The sequence below is a fragment of the Falco cherrug genome, chromosome 4 (assembly GCF_023634085.1).
Source record: "Falco cherrug isolate bFalChe1 chromosome 4, bFalChe1.pri, whole genome shotgun sequence".
Taxonomy (NCBI): domain Eukaryota; kingdom Metazoa; phylum Chordata; class Aves; order Falconiformes; family Falconidae; genus Falco; species Falco cherrug.
The window spans coordinates 111,893,011-111,917,255 of record NC_073700.1 but is presented as its reverse complement, the minus strand read 5'-3'; the positions used below and the strand labels follow the sequence as shown (position 1 = coordinate 111,917,255).

General features: G+C 41.9%; 1 protein-coding gene across 2 annotated transcripts in view; it reads right to left on the bottom strand.

Moving 5' to 3' along the window:
- Window positions 1-24,245, bottom strand: part of RAPGEF5 (Rap guanine nucleotide exchange factor 5) — a 162,620-nt gene that overhangs the window by 9,478 nt on the left and 128,897 nt on the right. Inside the window, exons 13-24 of one of the 2 annotated variants that reach the window (XM_055708205.1) lie at window positions 23,818-23,962; window positions 22,084-22,181; window positions 21,283-21,313; window positions 20,258-20,315; window positions 17,116-17,265; window positions 14,297-14,394; window positions 12,456-12,578; window positions 11,078-11,256; window positions 7,717-7,807; window positions 5,022-5,072; window positions 3,826-3,913; window positions 423-487 (exon numbers count right to left, since the gene is read on the bottom strand). In XM_055708205.1, coding sequence (XP_055564180.1) covers window positions 423-487; window positions 3,826-3,913; window positions 5,022-5,072; window positions 7,717-7,807; window positions 11,078-11,256; window positions 12,456-12,578; window positions 14,297-14,394; window positions 17,116-17,265; window positions 20,258-20,315; window positions 21,283-21,313; window positions 22,084-22,181; window positions 23,818-23,962 — 1,177 coding nt within the window. Of the gene's footprint in view, window positions 1-422; window positions 488-3,825; window positions 3,914-5,021; window positions 5,073-7,716; window positions 7,808-11,077; window positions 11,257-12,455; window positions 12,579-14,296; window positions 14,395-17,115; window positions 17,266-20,257; window positions 20,337-21,282; window positions 21,314-22,083; window positions 22,182-23,817; window positions 23,963-24,245 lie in introns of both variants that reach the window. The other variant, XM_055708204.1, reaches the window with a different exon arrangement.

Below are 24,245 nucleotides of genomic sequence, written 5' to 3'. Positions count from 1 at the left end.
GGCAAGTGATAAACTAGAGAAACCTTTAGTGCCTTGAGGGGAAAAAAAAAAGGAAATATAATTCAGAGAAAGCTGAGGCAAGAGAACCGAGGAGAAATAGCCCACGAGGTGGTGCAAAGGAATAGATCTCACTGGGGGGTGGGGGTGGGAAGAGCGGAGTGTGACAGTGATGCTGGCCATTACTGGCTTAGGCATTTTAAACAGGAGTGGGGGAGGAAGGAGTCAGAAAGGAAAGGAGCAGTGAAAAGGGGAAGGGGAGATGGGACTGTTGGCTGTTTTATCCTGCTTGCTCGTTTTTAACCCTGTTTATTTCTTCCTGATTCAGCCAGAAGAAAATCTTTCAGTCTTACGAGATGAGGAAGGGAAAGGGAAGACGAAAACATAAACCTTTTTGAAAAACAGGAAGGACAAAATTAGCTTACCAGCTTTTCAAAATTAACAAGGTTATCCAGAAAAGTTTTATTTCCTTCATGGATGAATGTTACATCTGAAAAAAATAAAGGAGAAAAAATTATTTTTCACGGCTTTGTTGTTCAATACAAAGAAATAAAATGACTAAATGACAACAAAAAGAAAAAAAGCGGAAAAGTACCCCATTAAGGATTGACACAATACCTTGTAACAGGGGAACAGAAGCCTGGCATAAGGATGACATGGAGAGATTATTAGATAGCACTACGTACACTTCGTGACAAGAGGATTTTCGAGTGGGAGCATGGATTTCTTATTATACCTGTTCTGTGCTACTTCTGGGCACCCCAAGGGATGGCCCTGCATGGCATGCCTGTGCTCTGCACCCTGCGTCACCAATCCAGCCATGCTGCCCACGGCCGTGCCCAGGCTGGGGCTGGCTGGCTGGTCCTTGAGTCTAGAGCTCCGTAGGGGCAGGACTGCCAGCTGCTGGAGTCAGCTCTGACACCCCCTTACTTCCCTCTGGGGGACACGACGTCTTCTTCAGAGACACTGCTACAGCAGTGGCCAGCCAGGGAGGTTAAACACAAGCTACCAAACCGAAGTGCAAACCCTTGAAATAAGCATTGTGGCTGGGGAACAAACATTTTTATGCAGTGGTGTTGGAGAGACTTTGCAAAGGTAACAAAAAGGTCAGCGTTAGGAAAAGGAAGAGGTCTGTATTTGGCTCCAGGAAGGGAACTGAACACGGTGTAATGAACTGGGGGTTGGGGAATATCATGAGAAACAAATGTTGCTAAATTAAGATTACAACTAAAACAGTAGCTTGAGGTCATTTTCTCTGTTTTTCTCATGCACATTAAGGACATGAAGTGAGACCTATCTCAGACACGAAGTACTAAGGACATGGAAAAATTCCCTGTGGGGACTGAAGCTCTGAATCCCATAGTGCATCCTCTGGGTTGCTGAAAATACTAGCAGGAGCACCGCCACCATGCCCCCTATCAGCTCTCTCCTGGATGTGTGTGTACCCAGGAGTACCAGAAGTCAGCACTATTGCGATGAGACAGCATTCCAATACCATTACTTCTTAAATGTCACAGCTGTGTCTGCCAGGAGGCAAAGGGCACAGAGTCAATGGGCAACATCTCCCTCTCAGCAGAGGTGCCAGCCTCCAACCCACCAGTTTAACTGTGCATCTCAGCATTTCTCCTGTGCCCATCTCTAGGACTCCCTCTGATGCCCACTTGGTCCCCCTAATTTCAGGGATTTTAGGACTGGGAACCTGCAGCTGACACTGTGGGATGCTTTGTCACGCCATACACCCCCTTCATCCTCCCCCGAAACAGCCAACCTGATTTATTTCCTTTTGTTTCAAAGACTCACTCTGTGCCTGAGGGGCATTTTGTAATTGCTCAGAATGGAAATGATAACGGCTTCATAGCTGGTGGAAACCCAGAGCTGGGACTCATTAGGCAGAGGTCTGCGCCAGGGGTGCAGAGAGCTCCCATGCCCCCAGGGCAGCTGGGCTGGGGTCCACCTTGGGCGGGTGGGCAGGATGGCCACCACGCCAAGTCCAGCCAGCACTCCTGAGCAAGTGGGGCAAGCATGGCATACACTGGGGGTGCCTCCAGCACCTCTCTGCCCCTGGGCAGCATCCCAAAAATCAGGGGCAGCATCCCAAAAATCACGACCTTCTTAAACCTCCTCTACCAGGTTGCTTTGGGGTACACCCAGAAAAAGGGACTGGGAAAGGACACAGCTTCATGACAGAGGCATTACTTATCCCATATCAATGCAGTTAAAAATCGTCCATCAGTTTAATGAAAAACTTAGACTGGAAGCAGAAATTTCCGCACAGCTTTTTAAGTCAATGACAGCAATGTGTGTATCTCTGAGGGTGGAAGGAACAGAAATCTGCTTTGCGGCCAACAACTTAGAGTCTAGATAAATTCAGTGGAGCAGAAAATTGCATCTGAGTTAGGTTGTAAGGGTACATCACAGTATTTCATTACACATTTGAAAAATCTGGCCAATTTTCAAAAGCTGTGTCTATGTGCTGTAAGAGAGCCCTACATTTATATTTAATTAACTTTAAAAGGACACTCAACTTATTTTTCATAATTAAAGGTTATTAATGATTTTCATTTATTTCTTGAAATTACTTTTGTTCCTTTTGTGTTGAAACAGTAATCTGTTCAGTTGCGAATGATTTCTATGTGACCCATGCATACTGCATTGGTCTTGGAAATGACACTAATACAAACATGCTTGACATGGAATAAAGTCCTACATACTGTGCAATACCTTGGCAACACCTCCTTATGGATTACTGTATTGAAGAAAATTACTGTATTAATTTTCAGAGTCTCCTTGCTGTCTCCAATACAGTTTAGAGCCATGAATGCTGCTTATGTGCACGTTCTTATACACCATATTGTACTGCTGCACAAATGTCATTGCTACAAGCTACTTGTTTATGTTTGGTGCCTTTGTTTGCAGGCAAGACATGCTGGAGAACACTTAAAGGATATTGATTTTGAAGCCTTGATAATGGTATCCATCTGAATTAATGCAAACTCCTTTGATGTGTGCAAAGAGGGGAAGTGCCTGATGGCTCCCAAACTGTCGCTGACTGATCTGGAGAACTGTCTTCAAACATTTTAAACTGGCAGCAGCAGCAGCAGGTTGGGATAAACAGCCTAAAGAGAACACTTTCGGAATACAGGAATAATCAAATGAATTTGCCATGTTCAAAGACAAGGCAATTAATAATTAATGATTCCAAGACAACAGAATATTTGAAATACCTGCCACTTAATTAGCTGCCCTGCTTACTGTGTTAACCAAGTAGTTGTATTTTATTTCAATAGATTTTTTAAAAAGTATTTTTTTTATAGTAAGAATTTATCTCTTCCAGACCTACAAGAGACCCCAAAATCCCCTCTCAGGACAGACAGATGGGGCAGGTTCTGCCTTTCGGGTGATGCCAGGTAGGTCCAGCCCGGCGAGGCAGGGCAAGCATCCCAGAAGAGCAGCATGACCAAGGCCGCTTGTGCGGGTACCAGGTGGCCCCATTCCGGGGTCTGCAAAGTCTTGCTTCTCCACTGAAGAGGACGTGGCCAAAGCAATAACACACCGCTCTACCCACACCTGACGGGAACGTACTGAAGTTTGAAAACCCGTGTGAAAACCGCTCTCTTCCCCTTGTCTGAAAAGGCAGCTGCCTTTTATCCAGACCAAGTGGTATCTTGTAGATACTTTACTACACGTACTGTACTACTAGATACCATACTCCTGTAGTTCCATACTACATCTGCCACGTGCTGATCACAAGACCACATGAAGGAAAAATCACCTTACACTTATTTTAATTAATCACAATGAAGAAAAGCAGCCAAGCTTTAACATTACCTTTCAGAAGTAAGGGCATGAAGGGGATTTTCGGAGATTTCATTTTCTTGAATGCATCTCTGTAAGCTTTGTGATTCAGAGAAGGGTCCTACAGAACCATTTGGGTAATAGAGAGAAAAATCAATAGGCAATAAAAAGAGCAATTCTAAATCCATTACGAGCTTATGATCTGAACATGATTTAGATATAAAAGGTTTCTTCAGGAAATGAGGTAGATAAAGGTTTTCTAAGCTAGATGACTTACTAAACTGAACAGGAAATGTAAACAGTGAAAGGAACAAGAGCAATTGCATTCCTCTAGATGAAGCAGTGCTAAAATGGGAGTGAGCTGCAGAATAGTCACTTGGACTGCTCTGTAATTTCCCCACAAATTTCTATTGGCAAAATCTCTTCAGCTTACTATCTAGCACAAAATGTATCCCAGAATATATTCCTGATTAATTTCTTCTTTAAAAAAAAAACCAACAAACAACACACCACTACCACCAAAAACCAACAAAATCCCCACAAAAAACTGTTCTAAGATCAATGGATCATACTGGAGAATTGCAAAGTAAATAAGAGTGTATTTCAGTCCTGCTGTGTAAGCAATTCAGAAAGTCATCTCAGTTTCCCATATAAATGAATGTTTTTGTACACCAGCTTGCGCACAATACTGAGAGAACACATTAATTTATAACAGATCCCAAGTACAGAAGCGTGACAGCCACTGAAGGCTGGATTGCACGTTCCCCACACCAGGCAGCGAGCTCACCATGCACCCACCTCCATGACAGCCAGAGGAAACGCTTGTTTATTCAGCTTTGATAATGCTGACAAAGACCCTTAGCCCTGGAATTTTATTTTATTTTTTTAAAAAACTTCAGTTGTCCTCCTTTCCTCCTGACCTACAGCATGTTGCTTTAGATAAAGGCTGATTAACCACCACAGCAAAAGAACAGCTTCCAAATTGATGCCAGGGAACCAACACCACATTCTCCTCTCTCTGCTATTCCTCCAGCTGTCAGGAATTCAGCCTTCTCCCTTTTCGTGTTTGAAGACCGCCTCGGAGCTCTGGAGAGCTGTGAGGCCTTTGGCAAATCACAGCTCTGACATGACAAGTTCCAGCTCCAGACAATAACAGGCAGCTCCAAATAAATTATGAAGAAGGCACGTAAGGCCAAGCAATGCCGTTCTGCTGTCAACACCATACTCACCGTCAAACTTTCAAGTTCAGTGAAAAGTTTCTTGAATTTCCCAGGAATTTTCTGAAGTGGGGGGGGAAAAAAGGAAATTTGATTTAGGCAGAAAAATGCTGAGGCATTTTTTTTTCCATGAGACTGCTGTGGGTGAAGCACCTGCTGAAAGTGCAACAGGTAGTTAACCCGCACCACTCAGCTCCAAGAGCTCTAATTACAGACTGTGATCAGTGCAACACCAGTGAGGTACCAGACCCCGCAACCCTGCCTCAGGGCCCGGCATCCTTCTTTTATGGAGGCTGCTTGTTAGCAGCTGGTTTTATTTTCTTCCCTAGCTCCCAGGCCTGCTGCATTTACCTTACTGTCTGTATCGAGTTAGAAGCAGTAACACCAGCTGAGAATTCAAATAATGTGATCACATCCAGGTTAAATCATTTGCTGTAATCAATCTTCCCCTACAACATGGGTTCTAGAAATTAACAAGCGTCATGCTTATTAGTGCTGTTTGATATACTGCTCCCAGTGCTGACCGATGTTACTACTGGTATATGCTGGTGCCAGAGAAAGAGATCTTTCCTTTACAGACGACTACTCCATCTCTGATTTCTCATCCTAATCCCACGGCGAGGAGCACAAAGCACCTTCCAAGGGAGCCCGGGGAACAAGCTACCTCCTTGCCCCACATGCTGACACCTGCTCTCCTCCACAAGCATCCGCTTCCTTTATCTGTGAGGTGCTTTAATGGATTCGCTTCATTATACCCAAAGCAATCATTCTACAGTTTGAAATTTCCTGCTGATATTTCAGACTCCAAGAGTGGAGTGCGGACCTTACAGTCTGTCTATTTTTTCCAACCATACTACTTTGTATTGTAAAAGACATCCCCCTCCTAGTACAAATCCCGTCTTGTTTTTGTCTTTAGACCCTGACACCCAGTGACACTACCAAGAGAAAAAAGATTCAGAACAACTAAGACTAAGTGAATGTGCTGTATGATTAAAACGCTAAAATACCTGAATATGGAATTGCACTTGCACCTTTTAATATCTTCAATCAGAGAAAGTTAGGCTCATTAAAACACTGCATACTGTAGAAAAAAAGTAGAGGAATATGCTTGGGAGCATACTACTACTTGGTTAAGAATTCAAGTGCAGAGCCAATATAATTTAGTGACTAAATGGTTGCTTAAATTTAGGTGGTTTCATTTACATGTGTAAGTAATTATAATTAATTTATAAACATTGCTCTACTTTCTGGAAGTCACATTACTAATGCAAATAACCTTCTGTTTTTGACATTTCCAGTGCAATGAAGTTTTATAAATAAAAAAATATGCATGCGACTTCATAAATATTTTACGCACAGAAACATGACGTATTTACAACAATACATATGCAGACACACTCCCTGTTCCAACAAGCAATATTTTCTGCTCTTCCTGAGAGAAGTCCACCAGCAGCACACGATCTCCAGAGGTCTCACCACACAGCAGAGTTCTGTGTGTTTCCATGTGGGAGAAATCCACACCACTGCCGCCTGGTGCCTTTGATACAATACTTAGTTTCTTCTGCTCTTCTACCACAGCTCAGAGAAATAGGATGAAGGCAACCCGTAAGAGCAGGCAAGGGCAAATGTTCCCTATAGGGGCATTTTAGAAATAGGAGAGACAAGGGGCTTCTGTATCATCATCCTCAGGTATGTTTTTTTCCATAAAATTTTTGCTTTATCTGTTATTGAAAGTTAGCTTCTCCTTGCCTGCCTGAGCCCCTGTAACTCCCACAGACACAGTCACTGCCCTTGTTTCTCTGCCTGCCAAAGCCACCGACATATGCAGCAACGCCTCCACATGTCTGATTTCAGCTAAGGGGGAAGACTTTGCTCTGGAAAGTGTTAGATAGGTTTGTAAGTTTCTGATGGCGGTTTGATTTCAGCTGTTGGTGCACAAGAGTATCACCAAGGCAGGAGATCACAGCCGTTCTCTGTCGCTTTGTATTACAGGTTGATATTTTTCTGAGTACTGCTCACTTGTGATGTTGAGGGCATGGAAGAGGGATAAGCCTTCACCCCATCACACTAAATTACTCCTTCACCAATTCTTGGTTCATCAGCAGATATAGCAAGCTTGCAGATACTACCACTCAATAATTTACCTGGATTGAAAAAAAAATCCTCAATATAAACACAGAACCCGTTGGGACCCTCCTCTAAACATCCCATGCTGTTTAGCAACCGGTAGCTTCTTTAGCAGATAATCTTTGCTCCCCAGTATGCTCTTTTCTCAGGGTCAATTTCCTAACTTTGTTGTTCAAGATGAGCAGCTGCAAAAGAGCTGATAAAGGAGAATTAAAGAAGGTTTATTTCTACTTTGTATTTTTTTAAATGACATTGTTCCATAATAAGGTATTGCCACCTTTATAAGACTTTCTGTTCTGACATCTACTTAAAATGCTAGGATAATTTATCGCACTTTTTTTTTAAGAGGGTAAGATCTCCTTGCTTTGTTCTTATTCAAAAACCCTGGAAGGACACATTTAGTTTTAGTTGAATAGCTGTGTATCTAAGTTTTCAGGTTGCAGGGAAGTACTGACACTAACTCTGTGTTTGATTTCAGCATGAAAAAACAGTAATTAGAAAGGAAAGGTAATTCGCCAGTATACAACCTTTGTAAGAAATGGTTTTGACAGCATCTAAAAGATAGGAAGATGCATCTTACCTCCCAGGTCTGAGACAGACGGCTGACAGATGCAGTGTTGAGACCCATAACAATAGCAAAGAATGAATTCAGATTTCTTTGGGCTTTACAGCTGTGGAATAAAAATATGAATGCTGTATTCTGAGTTTTTGTACTCAGGATCAGAGATAAATGGAATGCACAGGTATCCTAGGTTACTGAGTCACATTTCAACCCTCAGCACTAACATACAATCATCTTCCACATAATGAACTCATTAAATGTCCTCTCATGACCACCTGCAGTCTAGGTGATAGGGCCTCTAAGAAGTTTTTTAGCAAACGTTCCACTGTCTCATCAAGCCCGTTGTTGGCAGGTTATTTTTTTCCCTTTGCTGTCAAAAGTAATTTTCCATTTTCAGTGTTCAAGTTGCTCTCAGCCATCCTTTACCATACAGAATAATTCCTTGACCTCTATTCTGTTGTAGTATAAATATTTTCAACCCCTATTTCATCTTTTCTCAAATTGTACATCATTGGTTCCTTCAATTTCTCTTTGTGGTCATGGCCTGCAATCTACTTTTCCATATCATTATTATCCTTCATTGAATTCTTTGTAATTTATTTTAACTTTTCTCTCATCCGTTTCCTTCTTACCAAGGAGATGTAGTGAGACAGCGGGGAGGGAAGGAGAAACATAATTACTATTTGGGATCTAAGTTCTTACACCTTTCTCCTACGCAAGTATAAAACAAATAGCAAATTATTTATTTGGAACAGCATCACACTTTGTCCTTGCCTTTAATTTGTCATCTATTATCACCCAAGGACCTCTGTCACAGCACTGTTCTTTACAATCATGCATTTATTTCTTCAGCTCAGTATTAGCATTCTCTGGCTGAATTACTTTGCATCTATCTAAATTAAATCTTATCCTACTGTTGTTTGCACATGCCACTAGACTCCTTAGATCATTCTTTTTTTTTTTTTTATCCCCCAATGCATTTGCAATCCCTCCTCATTTTTATTGTCTGAAAATCTGATTAATGTTCAATTTACATATCCCTATAAATTAGTTGCAGTTAGCACTGGTTCCAGTCCAGGTCCCTACGGAATGTCCTTGATACCTCTATTCTTTGACATTTTACTATATACGATAAGATCCTGCCTATTTCTAGTCCATAAGGGAATTTGAAATCCTGAAATATTGTGTCCTTTTCAAACAAAAAAGATTCCCCTTTCCCCTGCAGATTCTTGAAGACCACTATAAACATAGGTGTGTGTGTGAGAGAGAGGGAGAGTAAGAATCCTCTTTTAAGATAATTTTAAGTACAAATGAATCTACTGGCTTCACTGGGATTTATCATCAGGGAAAAGTACATGCCCAGGCCTTAGACTGGGCACTTGCCAGCACTTGTTACAGGTTTTACAAAGCTTGTGCTCACCGCTCTACTATCTTGAAACGGTGTGTTTCTCACTTCACCTGTCTTAAAGTTAATCCTAACTTTGTTGCTTAGACTCCTTTTATTATTAAAGTCAGGCAGCTCCCGAAGGTAACTCATTCCAGGACAAGGAAGGTGTCCAGCACCGCCTGAGCGAAGTGCCTGCTGGGTGAGCCCATGTCTCACAAAGAGCTGTAGGGAGAAGGTCTGTCTTGCAGCCAGTCACTGCCTGGGCTGCTGTTACAATCTACCTCTGTTACTCTAACCCTATGTTGACCTGGTCTGTAACTCCTCAGGATGTTCATTTCTAACAACATGCGAATTCATTTTCTTTACTGAATTACTTGTTTTCTGTTTTAGACTAACTCATCAACAGAAGCATATGTATCTGTGTTTCAAAACCTCTGTTTCCCTTTTATGTATTGACACGCTCGTGTAAAAGCCTTCCATCTTCTTCAGGTGTTCCTCAACAGTGAGGCACACAAATGTTGAACATCACATCTTAGTCCTGCTGCTTTCCTGACAAGCTGAAAGTCATAGACAAAGATCAGGGCTGAATCCAGGAGCAGAATACAGCTGCTCACAGCTCCCTACTGATCTGCCTTAGTCATAAACAAAATAGCAGGGCTGCTTGTCTTGTGCCTCACGGTGAGAGTCCTGTGCTTAGCATGCTGTCTTTCCACCCTAACTGTTCATCTTTCATCAGCTCCTCCAGAACTGATGGGATATGATAATGTCTTCTTTCAGAAAGCTGCTTTCCTGATTAAAATAAAGGATCGCGAGCAAACACCACACTCGCTTATCTGTGCGTCCATTATTTCACCATCTACATGCTATGATGATGGGTGCTTCTACAGTGCACTGGGAAAGCCTGTCTACTGTTTACCGACAAATGTATTTAGTCTCCAGAACTTCAGCTTTTCACTTAACTGAGATGGAAATAATTCAAATACAGCAACATTTTAGTCGGATGACATATATATCCCTATTCTTGTGGGACAGACATGAAACTTTTGCTGGAATGCAAATTAATACCTCTGTGGCGCAAGCAAGGCACAGAGAACCAACCATTTCTGATATCGTTGGACCAAACTTGGCCATTGATAAGGCAGAAAATGAACGTATTACTGGATACCAATCAGCTTACAAACTACACCAAATTACATTTATGAATTACACTAGATCCCATTAGAAGAATTCATTTCACCAAAGGCACTGCTTCAGCAGAGGAGTCCTTTGTATATAAGTGCCTTGCAAATTAAATCAACCCAGCTGATGAAGGGAACAAATTATGTATTTTTCCATGAATGTGCATATTCAAATATTGCAGAAGACCAACAAGTGGAGAATGTTGCACATATTTAAATTGCTCTATTTTCTTTGTTACTAAAATTACAGAGAAAAGTCGTCTGTGTATATGTGTATATTGTATATCTCTATTCTGTTCCAAGGCATAGAATAAATGCTAGCACTATTTAGTAGTACTGCAAGAAATCAAATCTCCATAAATACAAGAGTACTCCAGAGAAGATTACATGGGGCAACACCTTACTGCAGCTATTTTCTTCTCTAAAGGTAGGACTTTCAAGATTATAACAGTTTTTTGGTTTCTGTGTAGTCTTTAGTGAATGGCTGCTCAAGTAGTTTTGTATTATGTTCCTCAGGTTATTTCTGCTAAGAAAGGAAATATCTCTGCACCATCGGGAATTTTGCAGTTGATACTGGAGATAGAGCAGCTAAGCTGCTGGTGAAGATTTGAGCAGCATATACTCTACCACATCCACATCTAGCTTTGGCCAGTGTGTGCTGTTGTTACTTAGGGATTGCTTTACCCAGGTATGCTTACTACGCTACTGAAACACAGGATGACAAATTAAGTTTCCTTTCTTTGCTTTTACACCTACTTCTCACCAAATAAAGCGTGTGAATTCAAGGATTTTTCTTGCAACATTAGTAACTTACTGGGCAGCAATCTTGATGAACTTTTTGACTAGCTGTACACGTTTGCAGAGCTGGCTGCAGAGGAGTATCTCGGTGGCAACCCAAAGCTGGACCTCGTTGCACCTTTGAAGCAGAAGACTGAGATTCTCGGTGTTTTCAGCGCTGCCCTGTCTACTGAACGTGAAGTATATCAGCTCTTGCTGGAAGACATTGGCAACATTATTAGGGATATAAAACCAACTTAAATGTAAATAAATCATAACTTATTTAGAAGTACGTTTTTGAAACGAGACCTGGTTACAAATGGTTATTTTTTTCATTGTCAATGAGTCAATCTCAAATGATTCAGGGTCCAGGTTTGGCTTAGCAACCTCTAGGGGCTTATTACAGTAGGCAGGTGGCCTCGACGTCCTGCAAGACATGCTCTCCTTGTGAGATTTCCTGCAGTTCCACTTCTGGCTACAGCCAGCTATAGGACATCAACAATCTCTCTCTTTCTATATTTCATCACTTCTGTTCCAGCATTAAAAAGCAACTGTTGTAGGACCTGAAAAATTTCTATTCAAACTCCTTCCCAAAGGTAGCCAAATTTTCATCAATAGAGATGTGGGTCTTGATTTGTGTCCAAAAAACCCCAAACGTGACTAGCTGGCAAGTGTCTAACCTGAATAAAAGAATCTGAAATGAAATATCAATGAAATTATCTGATAAGCAGCAAGGGAATTTCCCACTCATTTTCTCAGAAAGCCACCATGCTTTTCAATGATTGATATTTTAAAGTGACATTTTGTACTGTGAACTGCATATTTTACTCAGCAGCTCACACCAGAACCTATCAAAGTCATTGAAACAACCCAATGGGCACTGAAGTGGGCCATTATCCCATTTTATAAAGCCTGCCCAGTATTTTTTATCTCAATGAAGCCTAACAAGAACAGTAATGTCACCATCAAATTTGCTGAAACTGTGAATTCTTTTGTGGTTAAAGTGATATCAAGGACACCTATTTGTGGAGTCCTGTATTTACTGGAACATTACGGAGTGCAAAGGATAATTTGCATATTTAACATATTCACACTGTTTCAGACAGCTTTTAAAGAATAATCACGCTCTTTGCTCTCTTGAGACAAACCTCAATAAAACCTACCAGGTATACAGGGAACGTATGAGATGCCCCAGGACAGGGAAGTTACAAACCTTTGACAATTTTTTTTCAGTATCAAGGATTGCAACACATCTCTTGGACCTGATTCAATGCCCCCACCAATAAGACCTACCAAACCATGCTGTTATCACAGCAAACCGAGCATCAAGGAATACTAAGGCCCCCAAATGCATTGTAATGGCACAACTGCTGCATGAGATTAATACACCTGGAAGTGGGCATGGTGCTTCTTACCTCATGAATTGCATTGAAGAGGCTCCAGTCAAAGTTTGTTAGCTCTAAGGCAAGATCCCAGGTGTTGATTCCCAAAATTCTCACAGACCTTTGCTGCAACTCCTCATTTTCAGCAATTGGGTTCTAAATCAATAGCCAAGAGCAAAAGAATCCTCAGCAAATGCCAAAAGTTCTGCAACGGAACAGCTACTGGACCGTGGCACAAAACCGAGCTGAGTAAGCAGTCCTCTTCACGTGCACTGAGGGTTGTTCCTCCCCACCCCCCAATCCAAATCAAGGACTTACAGCCTATTTAATAAATAGCTTGAAACAGTAAATGGGTCACTAGCATCAATGATTTGCTGTTGGATTAAGCCTTCTCCCTCTTTCTCTAAACCTTGAATACAAACCGCAGACAGCATAATCAAAATAAAGTCTGAATTAAGACACCAGGAAATTTTTGTATTATAAGATACAGGAACCATTCTGCAAACACACCGGATTTAGAATAAAACCACAGAATTTGCCCACCAATCCACCTTTACAAATAACATAAATCTGTACTTTTTATGTTTAATCTACTCCAAATGTGATCATCAACAAAAAGCAATATACTGTAGATCCTGATTCATAAAAGTTACTTAGCACATTACTGTGGAGTGCACTGGTACTGCTGGTGTTAAGGGTCATTTGACATTTCCATTATTAGCTTGGATTTTCAAAGGTTTGCATTTCTCTTGGGTTATTTCACCTCATCAGGCTGAAAACTTGGCACATGAACCGTCTGCCAAGATGAAAGATTATTCTTATCAGTTAAGCCATTACTTTGGTGCTACATTTCTGACAGTTACAGCAAGTTTTGAGATTTTTATTATGTAACTAATGAAACTAGATTGGCTGTCACCTGTCTGCGCTGGAAACCTTCCCTTAATATTCACATTTTTAGAGGTGGCAAGAACGCCGGAGATAATGGGGATGACAGATTACAATGATAGTGGCGTGTCAGTTCTTCGGGGCACATTGATCCAGCCAAATGTAAATAGACATTTCTCATCCCTAGGATGAATGCACAGATCCCAGCAGTACTGACAACACACAAAAGTCAGTTGCGATACCAGCCTCCTTGAAACACCTGCATAATTAGCAGAAAACTATCAAAAGAGTAATTTTTTGAGTGCCTGATTGTTCCTGCCTCACTGAGGTTTTGGGAAATCATGGGGGGACAGACTCTGCAGTCCTGTTTTCTGAGGACAGAGGGAATGAGAGAGACTTGCTGCCCTTCAACCTGCTCCCCTCCCCAGCACCAGCGAGAGGATGGAGAGACAGACAAAAGGAAGAGGACATACCACCAGCAACGTATGCCAGCCACAGGCTGACCATGCGGATGCCACAACACTAGGTCACACTGGTGCCCAGTAATTTTGGTAGAACTCGCACAACACCTATTTCTACATGTAGTAATTCATGGAGTTTGTCCGTCGTCTTGTATGATTACGTTCCGGCCACTTCAAGGGTTACAGAGGCACAATGCGGGGAAGAAAGAGTCACACAAGCCCTGAATAATCCTCATCCCATCCAGTCCTTTACAAGCACAAGTCAGCTTTTCCAGGCTGATGTAGATTGAAAGATTTAAGCTGTAGAGAAGCTTTGGTCTATTTGAAATTGATGAACAAATTCCATTACTGTTCAAATAACTGCTGTTAATGCAAGATTTTTTTTTCCAGGTAGACAGCAGCTCTGTAAGCTTTACTAAGGAAGCAAAAAATAAATGCTTTATTGAAAAAGTTCTCCGAGAGAATATTAAGTTTTTGATCTGGAGACAGACAAATCAGAAACGGGAAGTGTACAATACAGATCCTTACCAAAGAATCAGCCAGATCTTTTCGGTAGACAAACATACGACTGGATGACTCGAAAGTTTTTGAGATAGCCAAGTCATTTGGTTGTAGTTCATGTTTTTCTGTAAAAACAGAAAACAAAATACAAATGCTTCAGAAAAGGAGTAAAAGCTGTATATAAACATGAGAAAAACATCACAAATTATTTGTAAAGTCACATCAGCTTCTCAGAACGCATCTAAGCATCGAATTCAGTCCCTGTGGGGACCATCATCTCCACACTATTCAGGCACAATAAAGGCAAGATGTCTCTGATGGTGGACTAGAGCACAAAAACTTCCAGCATCTGCTTTCAACCTGGACTTCACATAGCACAGAACTGAAAGAAACCCTGAAATTATCTAGTCTAACCTCCTAAGTGTTATAGAACATTTCATTTCAACCCAGTGTATCTACTGTAAATGTAGTGACTTTCGTTAGGGCAAAGTGTTTCAGCCTCCAGAGACTGAGCTGTTGCGTGTCACTGGCAGAAAAGAGCAGGGGTGGAGATGTCATCAGTAGTTACAGCCAGTTGACAGCAAAAGAAGTTTAAAGGATCCCAGCACCGATGAAATTCACTCCATGGAGCAGAGTTGAAGAGTCCTTTATAGTACAGTATTTATATAAATTTATCTAGATCTAGAATAATTCATTTAGGAAACATCTGAGTAAAAAAAGCAGGACACACCAAACCAGTAGCAAAGAGAAAGGATGCTTTTTTCTCCACTCCAGAGTACTAGTTCAGCTCTGGGCAATCTTGGATGCACCAGAGAAAGGCATGGGGGAAAAGAAAGCAAAATCCAGAACACAGCTAAAAAAAAATGCCCTGGAAAAACTGCCTCTTCTTGCAGGCTGCAAATAATCTTCTGGAGACCTGACACATGAGATTTGATTACAGTGACTGTATTGATGTAGACCTGAAAGCACTACAAGCATGTTGACAGCTGCCTTGGACTTTTCATTGCCCATGAGGGAGGAGTAGGACCAGGAGGAGTCCGAGAGCCAAACATCATTTCAGACCATTTTCCCTCTTCCCCTCCTACTCACACTGACACCAAATACGTTTATGTTGAACTACCAATATGCTTCTTCAAGGTAATTTTGAATAAAAAGAGTTTATTTGCTCAGCATATCAAGAGTACCATAAAAACATGCTCTCCAGTGCTCACACTGCTGCCCTCCAAAAGGAGGGCAGCTGACAGTTCCAAGTCATGAAAAGAGCAAAAAAACCAACCAACAAACAAAAGCATGGCAGGCTGGTGTTTATTGCTCACAGCACAGGAGCGACAATGCATAAGAACAAAGACACTGAAATAGTGGTATCTCTAATTAACTCAGGCAATGTGACTAAATAACATTTTAGGGGTTACAATGGCCATGTATAAATGAAAGTCCTATTGTACCTGCATTTTAATCACTGTTTCTTGTTGAACAGCCAAGGGGCAACCACTTCTATTGTGTGGCTTTCTTGCAAACCAATGTGGTCTAAAGATAATAGTGTGTTTCATTATTTATGAGTTGTTGGTTTTCTTTAGCTAAGCAGGCAGTTAGCAGCAGATTTATTGCTATCAGAGCAAAACTTGCCCTGCTGTTGAACAGGAGCGCATGACCTGAAATACAACAGCAGCACGGTGATTTTGCAGTGCTGTAAAATGCACTGGAAGCAAGCTTGGGTACACACAAGGGTAAAAAGAGTATGCCTGCAAATGACGTAGCCTGGCTGGCCAGGACACCTACACATAAAGCTCCTGTGTGACCACTCTGTGCCCAGGCTCTCAACAGCCAGAGCAGGGCACCTTCTCCCTGACACCCACATTGGTATCCTGCAGAAAAATGGTTATTTAATTAAGCTCAGCAGGGGGGAGAAAAACGTGACCTTCCACTTCTGAATCAAATGAATCAACAGAAATGAAATATATACAAATGCTGGCTGGTTAACTAGACTGACAAAGTAGCAGTACGTGCTGTGTCTCCAAGGGTGCTGCCTCTGTCCCAGGGGGTCAACACCAACTAATGTGATCTGAGAATATGGCCAAGATATTCTACACTCTTCGCTCCTCTTTGTAGATTCAGCTTCACATTTCTATGCACCTACTTCAATTGCTTCCTTTATATCCCTAAGAGCCAAAAGACACCACAATGAGCAAAACAATCTCACCAAAGAGCCTGAGACCTGCCAGACACCAAAGAAAATTCTGGGGGTTTGGCTGGTCCCCAGTATCGGCTCATGATCAGTCTGGTCTTCCTTAAAAAAAAAACCAATAAGCCTTCCTGTTCAATGAGAAACGCTACAATAACAGGCAAAAAGCATCAGCTGTAAGCAAGACTGCTTAGAAAATATTGCTTAGATTGCTTTCAGCATCTCAACTGTGCAAATACGTCTCGCTCCTTTCTGCTGGAGAATATTCATTACCCATGCCGTAAATGAGGAAACAGCCACGCATATAGCATTTGTTATTCCCTTTTATATTTTTAAAGCAAACCATGCCTCATTGCCTTCCAAATTAATTTAAATGTGAAAGTAGAAGATTTATCAGTGCGGAAAAAAAAAAATCTTGCAATACTGCTGGAGACCGAGTCTCCTTTGCACTCCCTTCCTAGCAAGGAGATGCTGTATCTGGCAGTACCCAAGAATGAGCTGTTGCCATGGAAACAACTCTCTGGGAAGCAGCTCCTCATTGTTCCCGTGGTCATCCAGCTGTGGGCCCACACAGGAACAGCTGTACCCTTGCACCAGAAAATGTCAGCCCTCTCTTACGTGATGCATTAAAAGGTAAGTAATCAGATGAAGGGAAGTTATTTACCACCAGAGAACGTGACTGTCACCAGCGCCAACTCCTCCTCCGGGTGCTGGATCTTTTCTGCTACAATCTTCAGCATCTCCTGAGCTGAAGTGGATACTTGAGCTTTCACACTGACATAGGAGTGCTCCGTTATATACACTCGGCAGAAAACTGCACAAAGGAAGACAGACAGGCTCAGCAGCAGGCAGAGACACCCAAACAGCAGGGGAGCATGTCGCAGACCCGACCACGGCAGTGCCCCGGCTGCCTGGCTGCTGCGGCTGCAGGAAGGGCAGCTGCTGCGCCCTGACCCACAGGGACACGAAACTTAAGCATCAGTGTCACCATTTCCCCCCTTCCCACCTCCTCTCCCTGGGAATCGAGAGGGGCAAGCAAATGGAAACAGAGATACCGACAGCAATGCTTGTTCAAGACATCCTGCCCTGAGGATTTGTCAGGGATAACCCCCTCTACTGCCCATCATCTGTACAAACCCAGCTGTTGCCATCTTTTCGCCCTTCCTTTTAGATTCAGATTGCTGTCCTTTCAGTGTACTTCATACCCATTGCAGAAATTATTTTGGAAGTCCACTTCCACCTGGACCAGGAGGCTTTGCAAGAGCAGCGCTCCCTGGTCTCAAACCACTCCTGCTAGCTTATCACCAGAGTATTTTAGCACCAGCAGAGTCTGCCTAAACAGCAATGCAATTAGTTCCGACAACTCTTCCCTTGAATCACTTGCAGCACACATAAAAGGGACTGGTTTGGAGAAATTCCCTGCGCCCATCACTCCTACTGAAGTCCATGAGTCGGTTTGGCTCTGGCAGGGAGATTCCCACCGGTAATGCTGTGGTCACGGTCAGCTCAGCTAACAGTTTGTTTCTGTTACAAAAAGGGCCGTATGCTCTCTCTGCTTGCCAGAATTTTAGGTGTACATCTTTTGCCAAGTTTGCTGTAGCCAATTCTTTGGAATACATCTGCATTAAAAAGGAAAAACCAGAGCTGCAGACTTGCATAGGTATTTCAAAAATTGCATCTGCTATTAAGAAACTCCACAGCTCTTGGTTTCATACTCACTTCAGTGCTTAATTACAACTTTCCATTTCCTTCTACTCCAGAACTTCTTATTGCGGACAGGCTGCTACCATGTCAGCATAAGAAAAAACTTATTTTCTCCAGAAATGCTGTATTTTTTAAATTGTTTTTATTGACGGATGTATGTAGCAATAGCTCTTTGCTTGTCCTACAAATCTTCATGCCTTCAGAGCACTTTCATTAAAGGAGACCATGCCAGAAGCAGTTAAAAACTCTATCCATGAGAATACCTTTTTTTTTTGTGTGTGTGTGTGGTAGCAAAGAAAAAAATCAAGATGAGAAGGAAGAAGGAGCTTAATATTTAGCCTTGGGGAAGAAGAGTAATTTGATTTTATAATTTTTTTCTTAACCTGTCTCAGCTGACAGACAGACAGTAAATCAGATGCTCATCCTATGGCAGAATATCTCTTCAGAATGGATATAACTCATGAAAAAATAGAGACATCAAATGGCACTGTAAATTACTAGGTAGAAAAATACATTTTAAAAAATGTGATGGGAATATTTGGATTTCATATGAAGAGTGTGACACAACTTGCTTACAGTGAATTTGTTTGAAATGTCCTCCTCTCTGTCATTTGGGAGGGGAGAACGACAGCAATGTTAATTTATAACTGGGCTGTTGACATATCCTTTGTTTAACACTGAACTAAACCAACCCACAGGTCAGGTCCTCAAGCACAGCCATCACACTGGTTCCCCCAAAGCCTGTTCCCCCGCGCGCCTTTCAGACAACCTGTCTGCAGTATCTATGGGCATGGACCATTCCATCTCTTCCAGGAGCCTGTGCTGCTCCTGTGAGGTGCAGAAGGGAATGCCAGTGGGATGAAGCAGCCATGGGCTGCTTCAATAGGGGATACAAATGCCTCCAGTCAAGTGGCATGGTGGGGCTTGGACAGAGCCATCCTTCACAAGCACCATCAGTCGGCAGCACTCCACCACCACCTACTTAGACGTCTACCCTCAACACCCGTCTCCTTTCTCCAGCTCCACTTCTGTTATTTCATTCTCTCAACCCCATCAGCTTCTGTAGCTCAGGCTCTCAAAGAGTGAGATAAAAGCCATTTAACCCCGCTGGAGCTAGCCTTGCTGGGTCCTTCCCTTCCTGTCCTGCTGGCCATGCACTCTGTCCCCCCATCTGGTGCCACCACACTCCCCTCCCCACTCACCCATGAGCTTTGCCTGACTTTTTAAGAAGAATAATGAGTGTGGGGGTTCTCATCTGGAAATAACATTTTTAGAAGCAGCCTTGGTAACATAAGCCTCAAATCTATATTTGAAGCATGGGAAGAAGATACCTATCAGCAGCACGTATTGCGCAGAAAGACTTGGCACTGAAGGAGCTCGGGTTTTATTCTGCCACAAACAAGCACTAGAAACACACCGACTCTATCTGAACTCCCAGAGTTTTGTTCCCAGCGAGAAATGAAGATATATTGTCAAAGGGTGAGACGTCCAGGTAGGAGGCCCTTCTCCCTGTTCTCCGCTCATCCATGGTGCTCCCCCTCCTCTCTGCCTCCTTCCTTGTGCAGGCATTACAGGAGGGTGATGGTCTCGCTGTGTTTGTGCATTAGCCGTGATGAAGGGAAATTGCATTTTGAAATGGTTGCCACTAAAGTGAAGTGGCACCTTGCACTCCACACAGGGAGACATTTTCGAGAAGGAACTAAGGTGGGTTCCCAGTGAGCAGATCCTGGCCCATTTCATGTGACAGGCTTATTCATTCACCTTTCGCAACCAACACCTAGGTCAAGAGGCCGAGAGCATGAAATGCAGCATGAATAATGCCTGGTAGACGGGCAGCCCATCCTGGGAGGCACACAGCTCTGCTACAGGGCTGCTGGACGAACTGGACAGGGCAAAAGCCCCTTGAGATACCATGTCACTGTTGAACCCCTGCAAAGCAGGGGGCAAGAAGGTAGTCTTACACAGCCAAACTTTCTTCTTTTGTGACCCTAAGGTCCTGTTCAAAAGCTGTATGTCAGTTTTTTAAAAAAATAAATTACATTACGAGCACCTCATGAGAAACAATTTTGCAGTTTTTCCTCCACTCTTCCAATCATACTTACTTTCCTCTGTTTCATTCATGGTTCCTCTGTGCTGCAGCCAGTTCTCCTTTACACTGAACTGGTGGAAAAAGGTTTTATTCTGTGAGGGAGTGGGAGAGAAAAAAAAAAAACCAACAAACAACAAAACAGTGATTCTTTGCATCCCTGCCCTTTACAAAGCAGTAATTCACAGGACACAGCATTCAGCCCATACGCCTTTCCAAAAAGGTTCCCGTCTAGGAAATCCACCCACCGTTTCTAGGGTCAGTAAACTGGGAGTTGCTTTACTAACTGATGGCTAAAGTGGGGATTTTGGAGGAAGTGGGACACGCCAAAGCTAAGCAGCCTGTACGATTCAAGGTTCTCTGTAGCCATGTTCAGAGCTCATTTCTTATACACTTATTCTTATATATGTTTCCTATGTACCAATCTGCCTATTTAGCAATTTGACTACAATCTCATGTTCTGCCTTCCAGATTTCTGCAGTAACATTTTAAGCTTATTACACACTTCAGCTTCAGCCTAGTAAATTTGACAAGCACAGCAATTCACCTCTGTGCAGTTTGTACGCCAACTTTCACTGGCTGCATCTTCTCCCTCTGGTTAAATAGACAGATTCATGTTCCTCTCTCTCCTCCTCTGTCCCTGTCATAACAAATCCCCTCTTTGCTCTGTCTTCTTGACATCCATGTCAATATGCCTGTGCCCAGCCTGGTTTGCCCAGGTTGCTACATTTCTCCACCCCAGTGAGGACACGCTCCCAGGCCTCTCCTGAATTCTGACATCTCAGAGCATCTTGTTAAGATGCTAATACCGTCACAGTCACTGCAGGTTAGCTCACACAGCTGATATCCAGGCTGCACTGGCAGGAAAATAAAATTCCTTAAGCAACACTGCAGGTCTAACCTCACTGATGTACCCTGTCATGTTTTTGGCCATCAGTCACTCTCAGCTGAGAAGCCAAGAAAAGACAGGGAAGCAGGCAGAAGGGGAGAAAGTGAGGTGATAAGTTATCTAGCAACCAGCAACAATCAGGTTTGTGTTACCTTTCGATGAGGTGAATACTCATCTACAGTGCTGAAACAAAAAGGAAAATCCAAATTATTCTTTCCAGCCAAAGTTTAGGAAAAGGAAGTTTTGGCTATTACAAAGTTTACAACATCAGAAAGTTTTTTAACATTAAATAGTCATCACAGAACAGCTGCAGAGCTCCTTCAGGGAAACGTAAGGGTGTCTGGCTCAGCCGGAAATTTTTGATGTGACTTGCACAGTCGATGTAGTGAAAAGCAATGCTGGCAGCCCACGGAGAGCACAGGCACACAGGCCCCCAGGGCAAGCAGTCAGGGTCACTCTCAGGGACACAGCTCCTTCCACCTACCCAGTGGCCAAACCACGGACACAAATGCCATTTGTTGGAAAAACGTGGCAAGGAAATCTCTTTTACAAATATCATAATTATTAGCAAAATAATAACCCTGAGATGACTACTGCAAAAGAGATTTGCTTCTCAGTACCACAGGCTGCAAAGATTGAGAATGAAGGTACCATCTGAAGTCACAGACTGCAGCTTCTGAGGGAAATTTTGCCAGCTTTTCCACAAAGAACCGCTTTACTGCAAGTCATCCCAACCAAAACTGATGGGAGTGACTGGTGAACCACACACACCACCCAGCAAACATCAGAGAAGACTGAATAATCTAGCTTTGGTTTAGAGAGGAGACGATTTATAAAAATGAATATAGTGCTTGTATCACTCATTGCTTTACTGAATTGCAGCAAGATGACAACAGGAATAGATTACGCTCTAAATAAAAAGGGACTTGATCACAAACATAATCAATACTTACTGACGGCGATGCATCCCAAGTATCTTCTGAAATTCTTTCAGGTCCTTCTCAAGAATGGGATATTCATACACATCATCCAACACATTCCTGTATATCGTCTACAAAATAAAATGGTATCTGCAAATATCTGATAACTCAAACATAAATCTAAGGCATCACATCAGTGGTCTAAATCAAATCAGGCACTAGCCTACTAAAACAAATATCATTATATTCATGCAAGACTCATAAGGAGAGAAAGTTCCTGTTTCAATTTCCCAACTGATCAAAATTCAGCTTGCCTTTGGAGAAACACTCTGTATCATCATCAAGTGAGAGAGCAAAACGTTGACACTCTTGTCTACAAACAGGAAGATTTAAAAAAAGACTTGTGGCTGCTATATGAAGTCACTTATCCAAAATGATAACAGGTTCGTTTGGTTAAGACTTTTAATATGGAGAATGTTGTCCTTTACTTTTCCTCATGTTTTCATGCACTTTAAATTGAGTTGATGTCTCTGACAAACAAATAATACACTCCTAGGTGTATACCAATAAATAAATAAATCAATCCTGTTTCTTCTTTTTGAGGAGGTATTGTTTGGACATCATCAGGGTATCAATCAGGAACCTCAGTTAAATGTAAAAGACACTACCTCAGATAAGATGTAAATAAACTGAATCGGCTTTTATATTGTAAGCAATATTTTCTCCATTTCAGAATCTGCACGTAGATCCTTCTTTTTTCCCTTCCAAGAAAATGAGGATCATATATATGAGCTGAGTCATCAGGTTTGCTTTAGCCCAGTTAACACTCCTGCATTCATAAATCTCAGCATGAATGATTCTGGCCTACAATCCTATATATTGCTTTTTGCACATATAACTTCAACCATCATTAATATTACTGCTGTTTAATATTGCACAGAAATTGTGCAACAATACCCAGCCACACACCTCCAGGGTCAGAAAGACAAGCCCTGCATTAAGATAGGTGCAACACAGCGTAACCTAACTGATGGATCTCCAGTTGCAGCCAAAGAGTCTTATTGGGAAAGGTGGACGATCCTGCAAAGTCTCGTAAAATGCTTTCATCTTTCAAACAGCAGGGAAAAAAAACAATTTAAAAAACCCCAAAACAATCAACAACCAGATGGAGCTTGGGTTAGTGACAACATGGCTGTTTGCAAATTTACAAGGGAATTACAAAAGCTTCTGGAACTCATTCAGAAAGATCAGAAGATCCTTGTTAATAAGTAAGGGTGTAATTTTATGTATTAAAAATAACATAAAGCTGTGCTGCTTTCTATGCGCACCTGACACAACACTGTGGAACAGCATTTCACTCCTCAGCTGAAGCGGCACCTCTTACAAGGCTCTCAAAACTCTCTCTTTGTCCATGATCCTCTGGATAATGACTGTTGACCAGTATGTCTAAGGAACATGCCCATCTTTGTAGTTTTATTTCTTACCTTCCTAATTTTTTCCATTGTCTAGAGAAGAGAACATGAAGTTCTATAATTTTCGTATCTGAAAGTAGTGGTTTTGACATTGAACATACTGACATTACAGGCTTCCTATCCAAACTATCTCTAAGGCATTCAAGGAAGACACATGTGAATCATTTTATATTATAGATTTCATGGAGAAAATTTAGTATGAAAAATTATGCTCTATAGCTTTTGCTTCTGGGACTTTTTAGACACAGAATTTTAATTAAACAGCGCTGAAATGCATCAGAAAGTGTGTTAATACCTTTAAAAATTGTTTCAAATGCTCATCTTCGTGTAACCAGTCTTTGTAGAGAGAAGTCCACTGAGACACCAAATGCAAGACTTTTCGTTTTCTACAGGACACATCAGAGTCATCCTCTTTCCCTTGCTGGTTCTTAGCACAATAGGTACAATAGATTAAGGAACAAATAACAACATTTCACTGAAATTGAAACATTGAAGTGATGGAAAAGGCTCTGCAATCATCTCATTTGCTAATGAAAGATTTTTTTCACTACGCTGCTGAGTTTTAAAAGTTTTATCCCATCTGGAGCTTTAGGAGTTTCATCAACTTTTTGGAATGAAATTCACAGTAATAGAAATGTCAGTTCATCCTCTGTGCCAACAGGATTTTTTTCCTTTATAGATTAGAGAGGCAAGTCTATAAAAGTAAAATCAATTCAAAAGGAA